The 15,897-nt window shown below is 50.2% G+C and overlaps 1 protein-coding gene across 1 annotated transcript in view; it reads right to left on the reverse strand.

Annotated features, from left to right (window-relative positions):
• The window catches only part of LOC135906945 (BMP and activin membrane-bound inhibitor homolog), a 35,818-nt gene extending 24,231 nt beyond the window's left edge, over nt 1-11,587 (reverse strand). The window contains exon 1 of the mRNA XM_065438570.2: nt 10,197-11,587. Within this exon, the coding sequence (XP_065294642.1) occupies nt 10,197-10,326 (130 nt within the window). The 5' untranslated portion in view covers nt 10,327-11,587. The remainder of the gene's footprint in view (nt 1-10,196) is intronic.
• Between the last annotated feature and the right edge of the window lie 4,310 nt (nt 11,588-15,897).

Here is a 15,897-nt window from a genome sequence, read left to right on the forward strand (position 1 = left end):
AATGTTTGCGGAGATTGGCTCCGAAAGATCGACGTGGATCAAAGGGAAAGCTTAAATGTGAAAGTAAGGCGAGGGCTAGTCGCGTTCCGAAGGGAGGGGGGGAGGGGGTGTCATGGAGGCGATCCCCTCTTTCATGCACAGAACATTACGGCCCACTTACGATGCACCTCTCCCTCGTTCCAGACCGCGTGTTAACCAAAACTTCTGAAGGGGGGATCAGCGCTAAAAATTCCACACACAGATAAAGATGGGACGAGCTCGTGCATAAAACTTGGCGCATTGTTGCTCCCCACCAGGCCTTCGTGTCGTCGAAGTGCTTCTCATTTCTTGTACATGACCGAATCGTCGACCACTCTGTGCGAAAAAAAAAAAGCACTCCAAAAATAATGCGACTTGCATGTCTAGGACAAGCAAAATAAGCCCCCGCATCCGCTGCCAAGGTTTGAGTGGTGGCAGTGGGGTCAGTTCTAGTAGTGAAACATAAATACGCAAGAAAATGGATAGAAAGACGGCGCCGCAGTAGCTCAATTGGTAAGATCATCGTACGCGTAATTCGAAGACGTGGGGTCGTTCGCCACCTGTGGCAACTTGTTTTTTCATTAACTTTCATTTCCATTTATTTATCATTTCCTTAATTCAATTAGTATGTACAAGTAATTTCCACGATGCTGTCCTTGGTGTCTTTGTTCGTTGGCTGCTTATGATATGATTAATAAAAATCGGGCCCCTCGGTTAATCCCCTTTCTTCTCATTCATTACATAACGAAGGTCTCGAATCCGGCAACATCAATGCCTTCAGGTAGAATGCGTGGGTTTATTGACCGGTTGCCTTCATCCAAAAACATCACGTACCCGTGACGCCTGCGGCAGAAATTGCGTTCCACATCCGCTGCCAAGGTTTGCGAGTGGTGGCGCTGGCTAACACTCACAGAGTTAGTTCTAGTAGTAAAACATAAATACCCAAGAAAGTTAAAGGGAAAACGGCGCCGCGGTAGCTCAGCTTGTAAGAGCATCGCACGCCTAATGCAAAGACGTGGGATCGTTCCGCAGCTGCGGCAAGTTGTTTCATCATCCACCTTCATTTCCGTTAATTTATCATTTCCGTAATTCAACTGTACGTACAAGTAATTTCCCCTGTGTTGTCCTTGGTGTCATTGTTGGCTCCCGGCCCCTCGGTTAATCCCCTTGCTTCTCGTTGTGTGTGTGTGTGTATATATATATATATATATATATATATATATATATATATATATATATATATATATATATATATATATATATATATATATATATATATATATATATATATATATATTTACGCAGGAAAGAGACGACGCGCGTATGTTACGTCGGGTCCTGCGTGCTGAACTTTGAAGAAACCCCTATATATATACTTAGAGAGAGAGAGAGAGAGAGAGAGAAGGAGAGGGAGGAGTTGGAGTTGTCGGCGGAACAACTACCCCCAAATAAATTTCTGGCTACGCCACTGCTATCTACGCTTAGAATGAACCATTAAATGTACCTTTATAGGAACATAACGATTCATTTGAGGACGTTAATTGTAAGTGGTAGTGCGTTTATCGCCGCCGACGCAACAGCTGTGGCGCGGCGCGGCGCGCCGCACAGAGGCGATAACGATCGATGGTGCACGAGCGTTGCGGAGAAATTGCGCAGAAACCAGAGCCGGCTGTTTTCCCAGAAAACGCTTCGCTGGAAATTCGGCTGCGATTCTGAAAGGCCTGAAAGTCTGCCGATAGTATCGCACAAAGAAACAAAACTAATAAACAAAGAAGAAGAAGAGGATGCGGGAGTGCCGTTTGCGAGAGTCGACTTCAGGAGAATTCGTTTATCTTTCAGGTTTGTCACCGTTAGGAAGCGCGTCGACGCCACCACAGAGGAGTCGAAGCACTTGCTACGTCTCTTTTGGATGTACGCCAACAACTAAGGTTATTGCTAGTAACGTAGCAAACTAAGTTCTAGCTGTAACTACGCCAGATTTGCATGGCTAAGCGTCACTACTGAGGCCTAGAGTCACCAAGGTTTCTTCGCGGCATTGACTCTGGAAACTTCCTTACGGACTCGAACCTTCGCTGCAGCAGCTCTAGAGCCGGTCATGCGCCTTTGCGGTAGTGCACGCCATAAAACGGGGCACATGCTGGTTTCGTCTGTCATGGGGCCGCACATTTGCTTTACGGTTGCCATGCTGACAGGCGCTCGCCGACGCCATGTAAACAAGCGTGAGCCCCTTTTGGAAAGCACTGCAGAAACTGCAGTCCGTGGCTGTGCACTCTCGCGAAAGAGCCCAGGAAGAAAGAATTCTCTCTCTCTCTATCTTTTTTTCTCGATGGAAAACCTGCAAAAACCCTCTTTTACTTAGATGTAAGCGCACGTAAAAAAATTCTGGGTGGTCAAAATTATTCAGGAGTCTCCCACTACGACATGCCTCATAGTCAGATTGTGGTTCTGGCTTGTATAAATATCCCCATATTTTTTCGAAGGTTACGTACGGCTCGTGTAAGTCAAAAGACGTCTGCGTGTTTCAGAGAGGGGAAGATGGCTCGCCCATTGTGTGTCATTGGTCCTTACGTGAAGCTTCCATTCAGTCTAAGTCGCGCTTAAAGCGATCAGCGGTGTACAATGGAGGATTCATTCTTATGGCTCTCTTCCGCTTGGCTGACGCGACTCATGGCTTTCGCCGCAAAACACGTAGTTGGTGATATGGAGTGCCACTTGTGGTTTGTCTCGAAACAGGTGACGCAACGTCGAGACAATTGAGAAGCGAGGTAAATCAACGTCCAGGATGGGATGGTGCGGTTGTGTTGGTGTAACGGCGTCTCTGGCCTCGCCGGGTGAAGCAAATCAGTCAAATTGCCGGGCCATTCCTGATTAGAACGAAAGGGGAAAAGTTTGAAAAGGAGCCTAGCGAGCATTCGACGCGGCTGCTCACCGCGTTGCGTCGATTCACGTCCGCTATACTTATGCGCAGCCGCCTCTGCGAAATGTTTATCGTCCACAACGTGACTTGTTCGCGCCACTCAGAGCCACTCCGACTGGTGAAACGCCGCCGAGGGATTAACGACCTCGTACTAGCGCTTGTATTCCTTTCACCTCCACCTCCTCTCGCTACCGCAAGAGGGCATTGAAAAGGGGTCCAAACAGACGCAGGGGAAACACCGACGCGTTGCGTCCGCGCGGTTCGACCGAAACAGAAACTTAATTTAAGCGCTCTCCGGCGCCCGCTTCTACAATAGGAGTAATTCCTCACGGCAATGAACTGCATACGACAGGCGTTCGTATACCGCGCGGGAAGCTGTCAGCGTTCGTTAGCGATCGTGGGCTTTGGAGGCTTGGATATTTATGCGAATGGCGAATTAACTGCCTTCCAGCTGGCACACCGAGTGGCAAGGTGAGAGAGAGAAAAGAATATTTATTTCGTGAGAAAGCAAAAAAAAAAAAAGACTTGTCGATATGCAGCCGGCGCTTGAGCAGTCAGCGGCTCTCTACGGTGGGCAAGGAATGTCGCCACCCTAGGCACTCTCGTCTCAACCAACTCCGCGCAGTGCAGCCGGGGGTAGGGCTCGTGTCAGCCAATCAGCAACGAGATGCGGTTGTGTGTGTTGCGGAAAATGGCTACAAATCCTTCCGTGGCGCTTACATCCAGTTGGCGTCTCGTGAAAGGCGCCACCCATATTTCGCATGGAGTAGGTGAGACGGTCTATAGAGGAATTTAGGGTCACGTTTAGTGCGGCCCCCACTCACGAATGCAAACTTCTCAGTTGTGAACGCAGAGCGTGCAGTGACAAATAAAGACCAGCTGATCACGTATACATATATCGAGCCATTTGATTACACAGCTTCAGTACAGGTTAAAGGAGGAACTAGACATTTGATGTACGCATCTTCAGGAAGCCTGGTAGTTATACCGGTGCGCGAATCTGTTGACAAAGGAGATTTAAGTGTGCGTCACTGTCGGCAAAATTCCGTTACCACGAGTTGCAACAGGCAGATCCGTGGGAAGCAACGAATCTGTGCTGTAATGTCAATAGCGAGAGAGACGCGCCATTAAGGAGAAAGGGAAAAGAATCAAGTTAACGGGCATGAGGGAGGGGTGCGGGAAGCTGACAGAGAGATAGAGAGAGGGGGGGGGGGCACAGAAATTGCTATGGGGAGTGCTAGATAGTTATTTCTTTAAATGCTCGTCGTCTATTCAATTGCGTTAGTGACGATGTGTGTTACGATACAAATTGTGACAGGAAGTTAGTGGTAGACTCGGGCCAAAAGACGAAGCGCTGCTGGGTTAAAAAAGTGAAAAAGTGCACGGGAAAAATGATCCGTGCATGTGACCCTCCGCGGTGTTAGTGGCATATGGCGGTGCGCCGCTGGGCTCGAGGTCGCGGTATACGGTCCCGACCGCGGTAGGGGGGTGGGGGGAGGAATGCCACTACGGCGTTCCTCATAGTCGGAGCATTGTTTTGACACGTCGTAGGCATCTGCCATAGGTAATTGGCGTTAAAGCGAAGCTTTCCGTGCCAGCACTTGCCATGCAAGCGGGCGGGCGGAGGGGGGGGGGGGGGGGGGGCGTCAACTGCAACCTCCAGCAAACGGGTTTGTATTGACCTTGTATGCTTACAAGCTGACCGACAAAGTAGTGCCATTGCGCACACCGCTGCTCTGCGTAAATAAGCGATAAATCACTACATTAACATTTGTAAGCACAATGTCTCAGGTATGCTTAATCTATATATACACGTACCTCTTAATGGAATAGCGTATGGTATTCAACAACTTCTTCGAATTACTTGATTTCCTTTTCGTTGATCTTGCCTTTGGGTAAGTGCCCCTGAGTACTCGCACATTCTCGGCTAATCTTACAGAATGGGTATGTGCCCCTCTGACACAAGAATGTATAGAACACTTAGATGCATTTAGATATGTTTCGTACTTGTCTGTTCATTCCACGTCTGCCATCATTATTCTTTCCTCGACAAGCGTCATACATGTCATTCGTCATCGTCGAGCACCCGCCTCTGCTGATTTGGTGTTTGCACTTCGGCAGCTTCCGACTGGTGAAGTGCATAAACATAAAAAAAATGCATGAGATTCAAGTTGTGATCTTTTGTGGTGCATAAGCCGTGCATGAGATTGCGGGTTACGCATGATGAAAATAAACACAACCGTACGCATAGCGATTATTTGAGTATTTAATTACCTGCTTCTCTAAAGCGTCGCTTCTAATAGATTCCGATTGGTGCGTTAGATCTGCATATCTACATATTTACAGCGAAGCTGTTAAGGGCTAGTTCCCCCAGAATCGTGTCCGCGTGTAGACACAAAACTCCCCAATCGTGGGCCGATCCCGAAGATAGCGCAATGCCGGCCCGACCCGCGGCGGAGGTGAAGCAGGCGCTAAGCACCCCCCATATGTGGGCCGATCCCGAAGATAGCGCAATGCCGGCACTACCCGTGGCGGAGGTGAAACAGGCCTGAAGCATTCGCCATACGTGGGCCGATCACGAAGATAGCGCAATGCCAAGCCGACACGCGGTGGAGGTGCAGTTCGCCATTAAGAGGCCCACATACACAGCTTCGCTGGTAATCTTTCTTCACAGAGTGGAAGGGCACTGAATTTTTTTTTAAGTAACAAAATAGCAATACACATTGCAATGAAAGCTTAATAGATGAAACAATTGTGGCAGTAAAAAGTGCGAAACGAAAGACAATAAACGAGAGGGCAGAGAGAAGCAATGTGAGTAGTTCACGGATATCTCGTAATTTACGGCAGTCACCCGCTTGTCGAACAACCACGACAGTCACTCGACAACTTCACGTCGATCGCCTCAACCTGGTTGTCTAGATGCAAAATTTCTGGAAATATTTATTCACATGAAAAAAAGAAAAGCCTGGTCTTTCTCAGAAAATACTGGAAATAAACTACCTTTCCCACTATCCACTAAATTATTCGTAGCAGGGTGACTGTAAGCTATACAGGTAAAAAAAAAAAGCTACATGTAGAAATGCACCTGTTTAATTTATTTTTCTTAATAATTGCATTTTGCATTTACGGAGGAACATATGTTTGTGTGCATGTACGACTCATTATATTTCAAAGTACGCGTATTACGTATGAATTCAGCATTATATTTTTGTTCTTCAATCGACGTCGATGCTGATGCAAGAAAATGACGTCACCTGGTAAAGCTGTCACAAAATAAATTTTTGCCCAGGTATCTCTGCCCGAAGTCTGTATGCTCGTACGGAAGAATGAAGTTTAAAATGAATTGCTGAGGGCTATCCGATGCTCCCAGCTTACCAACGTGCTCTTCCTTCGCCCTCGAATAAATAAGAGATACCATCGCTCAAAGCAAACAAACAAGTTAACAAAACACGTCAGTACATTCATTTTCCTTTACGTTTTTTTTTTTAAATTCTTGAGTGGAGTGCTGTCATGTATGCATGGAGGCATCGGCCACCATCGAATGCCATTCGAAGATACACTTGGTCCTTGCAATGCGAGTGTGGCGTGTCCAAACGACTGATGCCGTGCATTTCGCCTGTCAAACCAGTAACATGGCATCACAATGCACAATCAGTCTTCTGTACGACGCTTCATTGTTTTTCTTTCTGTGTCAACGCGGCAGCGTGCCTTTTGACAAGTTGGTGAGATGTGACCCGTTTCGCGCATTCGCACAGAAGTTTTCGCAGGGTAAACAGCTGAAAACGACATGCTAAGTCGCAGACTAATGAAGGCGTTGTAGTATAGAGTACAGAGCTTCGGTAACAGAACAGCAGGGCGCTTTCTGGCGCTGCGAACAGTGTAAACGGTCGGGAAGAACAGCGCCATTCAATGTAAATGAGGTGTACCGCTGGGTTTCTTAGAAAGGTGTCTGGGTTCCCTGTGCACTAAAGCTAATGCCTAACCCTACGCCCAGCTTTTCTTCACCAACTTTACAGCAAGTCTTTCCATAGCTGGTTAATACGATTATGTATACTGATTAGGTATTCCACCTATTGCAAGGAAAACGAGGCAGTTTTCTTGAAGGCTGCGCACTGGAAATAACAACACCTGTTTTCGACGAAACCTTAGTAGTTTGTTGCCTGTAGCCCTCGCGAAATGAAGCCTATTCGAGGAGGTCCAAGAAGGATGTTGTAGTATCAGAACAATGAATTGAGAGAATTAAACAGTGCTTACTTTTCTTATTTACATCAGTTAATACAAGGCATAACTTAAGGCAGCGAAATTACCATTCTTAGAAGAAAAAGAAGACGTGACTGTTATTGCACGATTCAGCTAACGCCTGTTTTTATCCAGTTGGACCCCAGTCGGCTGCGAGTCTCGTGTTCTTCATACAGCCTGGGTCCCCCACTCCCAGAGGCCTGGTTGTATATGCATTTATTTAAAGAAGTAAGCTTACAGATGTGAGGATTTAAAGGGAGACGATGCAGTAAAGTGGCTCAGCACCCACGGTGCGCACAGACCGCTTATTTTGTGAGCTGAACAAGAGGTTAGAATCCCAGCCGTGTTGTTTTGAGTCACTTGACTGATTGAGCAATTAGCGCTGACATAAAACTTCTTCACCATCAAACAATAGAGAAAAAAAAAAGGCAACATAGCATATCAGTGGATACCGGGCCATTGGGGTATTTAGGGAAACGACTGTGCAGAGGAGGCCGCCCGATCTGCTCATGATGGTCTCCACTGCGTAGCTATATACCGTTATGCAGAACAGACGCACCTGCAGGGCTTCGTTCGCTCGCACGTGCACTTACACTTGCACAGTGGAACTCGACGGAATTTACCAACGCTCGTCTCCACGTATTGGATCCGAATCTACGGCTCCGCCTTCCGACAGGGCTACCTAGAGCTGAGGAGACGCTTCTGTGCCGCTCGTGGCTTGGCGTGGCCTTCCAGAATGCGTACTCATTTCGGATCAGAATGGCCAACAGCCCTACATGCGATAACCGTAGCTGCGAGGAAACAATCGCCCACCTTCTCTGTGAATGTCCCCGCTTCAGTGTGCACAGGAAAGAACTTTCAAGGTACTCTTGACAAATGCCCTTTGTCAGAGGAAAGGGTCCTGGGACACAGGCCGAGACCGTCCTCAGCACAGAAGGCTTTGCGGAGGACAGGTCTTAGAGACATACTTTAGGTAGTGCCGTATTCTCCTTTCCTTTTCCACTTTTATTTTTGCTCTTCCTTTTTTTCCTTTTTTATGTTATATCGCTTTTCTACTATCTTTTATTCCCCTTTCCATCTTTCCCCAGAACAGGGTAGCCAGCCGGTCTGAGAACTGGCTTACCTACCACTCTTTCCGTCTATTTCTCCTCTTCCTCCTTTTCCTACCAACTCTTCCGTATCTTTCATAAAATTTATGAATGCGGGGTTCTTTTCCTTCTTATTCTGGAGGATTTGCCGCAAGGCATAAATAATTCGGGCTTGTACTACGATATTACGAATGTTGAGTCAGGTTGCTCAAGGTAGGGAGGTTAACCAGACGAGCGTCCTGTTTGCTACCCCACATTGGGTGTAAGTGAAACGAAGTATAGGTAGAGGAAAAGAGGGCAAGAGCAATCACTGCACACGCCCAAGAGGATGCAGATAATTTTAAACAATCACTTAGGCCGACGCACTTAAATAAAGTTTTTAACAACAACATCTAGTGCGCGAATAGCTTTTTTGCGCCAACGACGGATACGGCCGTGCTCCGAGTATAGTTTACTCGGAAAATAGCGAGGGCAGGTACAGCACAACAGGTGCTCAATGATTTCCTCGCACCTACTGCAGTTGCACGTTCGGCTTTCGGCCATTTGAATACGGCAGGAGTATGTGTTCGTAAACGGCACTTCCAGCTATATACGGTAGAGAGAAGTGGTTCTTGAAGGGGTAAGGAAAGGTTGACACTCTTTTCTGCAGCCCTTGCGGGAGCACGGCTCAGCACTATATACGGTACGGCAATGTTGCTTCGTAGTTCCCGCTCTTCTTTCCCTTTTTACTTCCCCTTTCCCTTCCTCTAGTGCAGGATAGCAAACCGGAGGCTTTAACTCTGGTTAACCTCCCTGCCTTTCTCTGATTTGCATCTCTCTCTATCTTGCTTCGAAGTCACTAAACAATCCTTGTGATCTAAAAACAAACAATTGCTTGTTAGTCTCTGCTGTACCAATTAAGTTTGCTGGCGCTTGTGCGCTGCGTCTAAACGTAAATCATTGTTCACAGAGTGTGTATGTGTGCCCCGATAGGTGTGTACTCAAGGCAAAATTTAAAGAAATACGTGCTATTACCCCCCCCCCCCCTCCCTCTTCTATCGTTCTCTTCCTGTTTGTGTATAGGCGGGATTTTACGATTTTGATTGTACCCAGATTTGCAGGTATGTGGGAACACGGATTTACTAGGTCACACACGACGTGCTGAGAGTTGCGTGGAATTCACTAACTTTAATCTTTTTCTCGTTAAGCTTACTAGGGTCAGTAAATAATGCCGAACATTATCCTGACGTTGTTCGAAAAAACACGAACCAGGCGACTATTACTTCTCGAGGATAGCCAAACATGTATGAAACTGGAATTTTACGTATGCCCTTACTTTTTGGGCTTTGAACTTTCGGATGTATACGACGAGTTTGGATACAAACACTTCTTTACCTTCGCCAAATGATAGCCTTGAAGAAACTCCGATTATACATAATAGTAACACGCTAACACAAAAACGTATAAAATTTTAGTCGGGTGCTGCCGGCGGAAAACGATTCGTAAGCTAGAAAATAAATTTATTAATGCGAACAACTCCGTTTCAGTATGCCCATGTCAAGGAACGGGATTTTTAAGTCCGAGTTCTGATGAAGATTGGGGGCAATCTGGGGGCAATCTGCTTCTTGGTGAGAATTCCCCAGCTTGTACGGCCTCACGTGAGATCCAGGGGCAAATCTCAAGAATGCATAGCAGCTACGCGGATGAGTCATCTTCCACGCGGCTGCTTATCAAGCCCAGCCACGCTGAGATCGATACCTCGATGTCACAATCAAATAGTTAATCAAAACTAATCGGACTGCGAGACAGTGTAGCCACGGAGTGTATACAGGCAATTAGCATCGCCTTCAGCTCACCCGGTTCGCTTCGCCCGGGAACGCGCGCCGCTCTTGTTCAAACCGCGTTCGGTAAACAAACCCTTCTTCTTCCCGCCAAACGAGCCGAACTCCGCTCACCTTCCGCGACGGTCCACTGGCACAGCAGACAGAGCAGTGTCAACAGGAGCGTGGACGGCCAGCTGGCAACAGTTGTCGCGACTCTCCGGGGCACGACGGCGAAGCTGCCCGCGGTGCCAAGGCCAAGCATGTCCGCCGGCGCTCGCGCCAGCGACTCCTCTCGCCGGCGCGTCGTCGCCGTGGTGAGCGCCGTCAGCCGCCGGCGCACACGCCAGCGCCGGCGCTCGCCCGACGCCGCGACGCCGAAGTGCCGCGCCGCGCTGTCGGCTCTGCTTCACTCCACTCCCCGCCGCCCGACAACAAGCGGCGTCGCGCGCCGAGCAGGCGGCGCGTCGGCTTCACCACCAGCGCCGCCGCCGACGCGCAGTCCGGCGCCGGGAGCGCGGTCGCCGCCGCTTCGCCCCCGCTTCCTCCCCTTCCGTTTCCTTCCGAGCTTGCTTGGCTTACTTCCGCGCGCCGGTTCGCTGGCCCTTCCGAGGCTGCTCCCCTTTGCTAGATCGCGAGTATCCACCACCCCGTCGCGCGCTGGACGCCAGTCGAAAATTCGCTTGATGTATGGTGGTCGCGGACGGGCCCCGCGCTCTGCGGTTTCTCCTGCTCGGCTTGCTTGCTTCTCTTCGGTTGTTTTCGTTGATACGGCTTGTCGTCGCCGTTCGTCTCCCGATTCTTTTTTTCCCGACCGACTGCAGTGGTGGGGAAACAGTGACGCGCCAGCGGGTCGGATGAGAAACTGGTCCCGTTTCTTCGCGCCGGCAAGCCCCGCGAGAGTAGGAAAAGAGCGATGACAGATTGTTATTGTTCCACTCGCGCAACTGTCACCGCACCGATTTCGGTGTCGCCGATGAAACCGCAGAAGTAGCAATCACACGCGCACGCACACAAAAGAGTGCTATCCTTATTCTTCCGAGATACGCCTTCGTTCGTCCGTCGGTATGTCTCTCAAGTGAACGTAACTCGCGTCCTGTCAGCTGCCTCGCCAAAAAATCTGCTGCCGCACCATCAGCAGTGGCAGCCACGGTGAGGCGAGCGGCTACTTGCTCCCTGAACCGCCGCGCGGAACGGACAGGTGAAGACCGCGCTCCTCGTCGCGTCGGGCACGACGACTGTCAGTTGATGACGAGGACGGTCCTTCTTCTCCGGCGTCGTCGCCTCCTCCTCGGCACTGTCATCGGGCAGAGCCGAGGCCGGCCGGCGGCGTTGAAGCGCGACAGGCATGCAAATGGCGATATACGTCTCGTCAGGGCCCCGCGGCGTCAGGGCCGACGACTCGCTGACGACGACGATGGGTCGAAGCTCCAAAGAAGCGGACCCGGGCGCGACACCACGACGCCTGGGTTCTCGGCGGCGTCCCGTCTGGGAATGGATGCAGAGAAGAGGGAGGGGACGGCGCTCGCGCCGAACCGCGCGGAAGTGCCGCTGCACGCTGCCGCCCGTTCCTTGCGCGGAGTAGAGGCGTGCGTGCGTGCGTGTGTGTGTGCGCGCGCGCTCCGGCTTTGGGAGGGCGAGCGGTGGAGGCCTCGCTCTCTCGCGCCGTGGTGGCGACGGCGGCATCCAACGCGACCGCCTTTCTGGGAACACAAAAACACGCGCCGTTTTTGGCCCCGCTGCTGGATCGGCTCCCCTGCAGAGCCTGCGGAGAAAAGGAAAAACGACGAAGCCGGCGCTTTCGAAGGGGGTGTCGCCGAGCGCGATGCGTGTGCGCGCCTCTAGCGCCTATCGGGGGCGGGCCAGCAACGGCTGGCCGACTGTCTTCGCAAAAGCAAACCAAGCAAAAGTCTTCGACTGTTTGCTTGGTTTGTGCTTGAGGAATAACGAATGAATAAGAGGAAGTTCCGTCCGGTGCGCTGTCGCTGCAATATGGTTCGAAAACCTATCGACCCCTGTTTCGTCCCAGCGAAGTAAATTTGTGTATTGATATTCGGTATGTGATTGCTGCAACTGATATTTCTAGCTGGAAATGAGAAAAAAACGATAAAGAAACAGGAACAAGGGAAAACACAATAAAAGAAAAACATTGGCAAATGCGAAAGAGATGGCAAAAAGGAAGTTCGAAAGTGTTGGGAGAACACGCAAATGCTTTTCGAAGCCACCATGACAACGCGTTTCGCCAGAACGACCGTGCTTCCGCTCCTTTCGGGCAAGCGTATGCATCCCGACCGCGGAGACGAACAGGATGGGCGACTCGATCGCCTTCCTTTTATTTTATTTTCTTGCTTTCTGTGTCGTTCCTCTGCGTGTTGTTGTCTCCGTTTTCCCAAACTGCAAGAAAAAGGGAAGAAGGCGGGAGGGGGACATCTCCAAAGAACCACCACAGGCTCCGAGCTGGTCTCTTCTGACTGCCCCCTTTTTTTTTCCTCTTCAAAATCCGCGTGTGACTGCCGTTGGCGGGGCGTAGAAGTGGGAGAAGCGAGAAAAGAAAGGGGGTATGGCCGTGGTACTCCTGGGGGAGAGAGAAGAAGGTGGAGAGGACAGGAAAGGGCGATTATACAAGCTCCCGAGCGTGCGATTTCGACGAGTGATCGAATCGGACCAAAGAGAGAGGAACGGGCCAAAAACTTTTCTCCCGATAACGACGACACGCAAAATGCTGCTCGGCTCAGCTCAGCGCCAAGCTGTGGCTAGCGGACAGCAGACCAGCGGGGGACCAGCGGGGAAACGGAGGAGGAGGTGTCCAGGCGCCAGAGGGAGGGCCCCCAACTCCTCCTTGAGTGGCTCCGGCCGTTTTGCGTTTGGTGTTTATGTTGCGCTTGCCTGCTTGCTTTTCCATGGCGGTCATACCCTTCACATTCGTCGTCGTCGCCCCCTCCCCCTTCCCCGCATTTTCTTTTTGTGTATTTTTATTTATTTGTTTGCCTCTCGTTTCTCCTTCGTTTTCACCCCCTGAATGCTCCGCTCAGGCGGCAACGTTTTGTATCGGCGGTCCTTCCGAAGCACTTCTCCCGAGGCAGGGACGAACAACTTCTCCGAAACCTTTTCGGACCGTCGTTTTCTCCCTGGTTCTCTTGTTAGTGTGACTTGTACGAGCACTTCGTTTTGCGAACACGCGCAAACATGCCTGTCGTAGCAAATGGAGAGCTCTCTCACTTTTCGTAAAAGAGGGTTACGTTTCTTTTTTTTTGTCTTTTCGCGGGACTTGGTTGCTACCAAGCTAACGTCGGCTCTGTCCGGGTGGCTTCCTGCTTATTAGTTGTCATCGCTCCGGTGACTTGAGGAGTGGCATGCGCTTTTTTTTTCCTCTGAAATTTTGTTATCGTGAACGCGCACTTGGCCTACTTCGTTGTAGCTAGAGGATAACCGGCTTAAATGTAGGGCTCGCATTCACTAAACTGCTCTTATGTAAGTGCTGCTCGCTATTGGTCTTGTTATCTTGCGATTGCCATTGTGATTGGCGGGCGCCCTAACACTGGCTAAAGACAAAAGTCTCGCACGTTACGTAAGAGAGGTTTTGGGAATGCAGGATGAGACTATTTGCTGTCGCGGAAGACGGCTTAGATAATTACTGAAGTCGAAGTCTAAGCGAGTGAGTTAGTGAGTGAAACAACTTTATTCGGTCCACAACGGACGCGAGTAAACTCAACGTCACCTGGCTAGGCTCAATCGTGGACCAACAGGTCAAACCTGACGGGCCTCTCGCGGGCCCTCTGGACTGCCACGATTTGAGAGGTCCGGTACTGGGCCTTAATAAGCTTCATCGTTTCCTCTTGGGTGAAAGGGGGACCGGCAGAGGCGCAGCCCCACAGGACATGCTCGGAGTCCGCATAAACACCACACAGGGGCCAGTCCGGGCTTGGAAACCGTTCGGGGTACATCGTGTGCAGTGCCGCGGGGCTCGGGTAAGTGCTCGTTTGTAGAAGTCTGAGAGTGACTGCCTGGGCCCTGCACAACGAGGAGTGCGGCAAAGGCAGGAGTCTTCCTGAGAGATAATTATGCTTGCAGATCTCGTCTAATTGAGTGAAATTTTTCGCTACCAAATTCTCTGTTCGGGTCTTGAAAATTTGTGGATAACAGTTTGAGCGTCGTGTGGTGGGCTTGCAGTGCCGTTATACTTGGAAGGAATTACCAGTAGTTACTGGGGGTCACCCAGTGCTTCATGTGCTGAGTAAACGTGAAGTATCAATATATGACATCATTGAAAGCGCAGCGTCATGACATATATGAGCGTCGACGCCTCTTGCTTCATTCGAACGCGCTTCTTGAACCAATATACTAGCTTTTCGACTGTATGTGAGCGAGACTTCAGCAAGACCACTGTCACTTCAGCACTGTCACGCAGTGTCCGAATAGTAATAGTTTGCAAGCCTCTACAAAACAGAGAGAGAGAAAGAGAGAGAGAGAAGTCTACTGTCTTTCTTGGTTTGTAAGCTTTGTAAACCGAACTCGCCTGTAATCTCCCATTCAGCGTGCTTGTAGTGGGGCGGGAGGCACTGGAGGGAAGAGAGTAAGACAACGAAAGTATGGTAAGTCCATTAGCAGACAAGCACGAGTACAGCTAAGAAGCAAGCACAACACACGTCCCACTTCAACTCATTTTGTTTTTTCTTCTCGGCGACCATTCGCACGTAACGCCGGCCACACCGCGACACAGGGTGCGAGGAAATTGAAAATTCGTGTTATTGCGGCTGAGTGCCACTTCCCGCCGCCGCCGCCGCCTGCGCGAATGGCTCCACCGACTAGGTCCGCTCGGCGGGGCAGCCAGCACACGAGTGCCTTTGCCGATTACAAACCCGGGGCGGCTGAAAAGGGTGAGCAAACAGCAAACAGGTGGGCATTATCTGCCCCCTCTTCCACGCCCCCTTTCCCTCCTACCCCGCTGCACCCCTCGAGCAACCCGCTTGTCGTTCGCTTCGCTCCTTTCTTCCCGCAATGCAGCGAAGCCCTCCTTGTGCGCGGAGATCGGAACGCGGGGCCCAGTGGAGGTTCGTTTTCTGGGAGCGCCGTGTCCGCTTGCTCAAAATACCCTGACCAGCCTCTCGCCCTCAGCCATCGCCGCAGTCCGTTGTACAATGTACACACCCTTCCGCTCAAGCAAAGTAGCATATAGTGCTAGCCGGCTTTGCTGTAGGATTCGCCCCTTTTTGCGGTGCCGCTTGCAACAACAAGCAGAGCCCCCGCTGTTTCGGGGTTCTCTTTTAAAAGCGAGAAGATAGACTCCGGTGCGTCGCTCACCCCTCCCGCGTAGTATAGCTCGAGTGCGGTAAGAGAGGAAGAGAGAAAGGTGTAATAAAAATACAGGAAAGCAAGAGATCCGTTCTTGCGCCTCCCCGGCCTTTTCCATGATTGTGTATACGTGAGAGGAATGCGTTCTCTTGAGTTGTAGCAAGCGATACACGAAGCACAGCGGCTTCAGCGAGCTTCTCAGTTGAAGCGAGCGGTTAAAGGATCAAATATAAATAATAATTTAAGCGATATAGGTAAAAAGTACAGTAGCATATTATAATTTGTTCAGACTAACTGAACTGTCTCGCTTGGATGCAGTTTTTGCAACCAACCGTTTAGTGCGTTATATTAAAAACTCACAATGGTAGACGAGATGGTAATGTAGGGTGAATCAGTAGAAAAAGTGGAGGTGCTATGAGCGTCTGGCCTCCTGCTACTTGTCGTCGTTTCTAGTTAGACGCGCCGGTCTAATGTCTAATACCTCGGTCACACGGGGCACATTCGATCGCGATCGGCATCGAATTTCTCGATCGCGATTGGAATT

The sequence above is a fragment of the Dermacentor albipictus genome, chromosome 1, assembly GCF_038994185.2.
Source record: "Dermacentor albipictus isolate Rhodes 1998 colony chromosome 1, USDA_Dalb.pri_finalv2, whole genome shotgun sequence".
In the NCBI taxonomy this organism is placed as follows: domain Eukaryota; kingdom Metazoa; phylum Arthropoda; class Arachnida; order Ixodida; family Ixodidae; genus Dermacentor; species Dermacentor albipictus.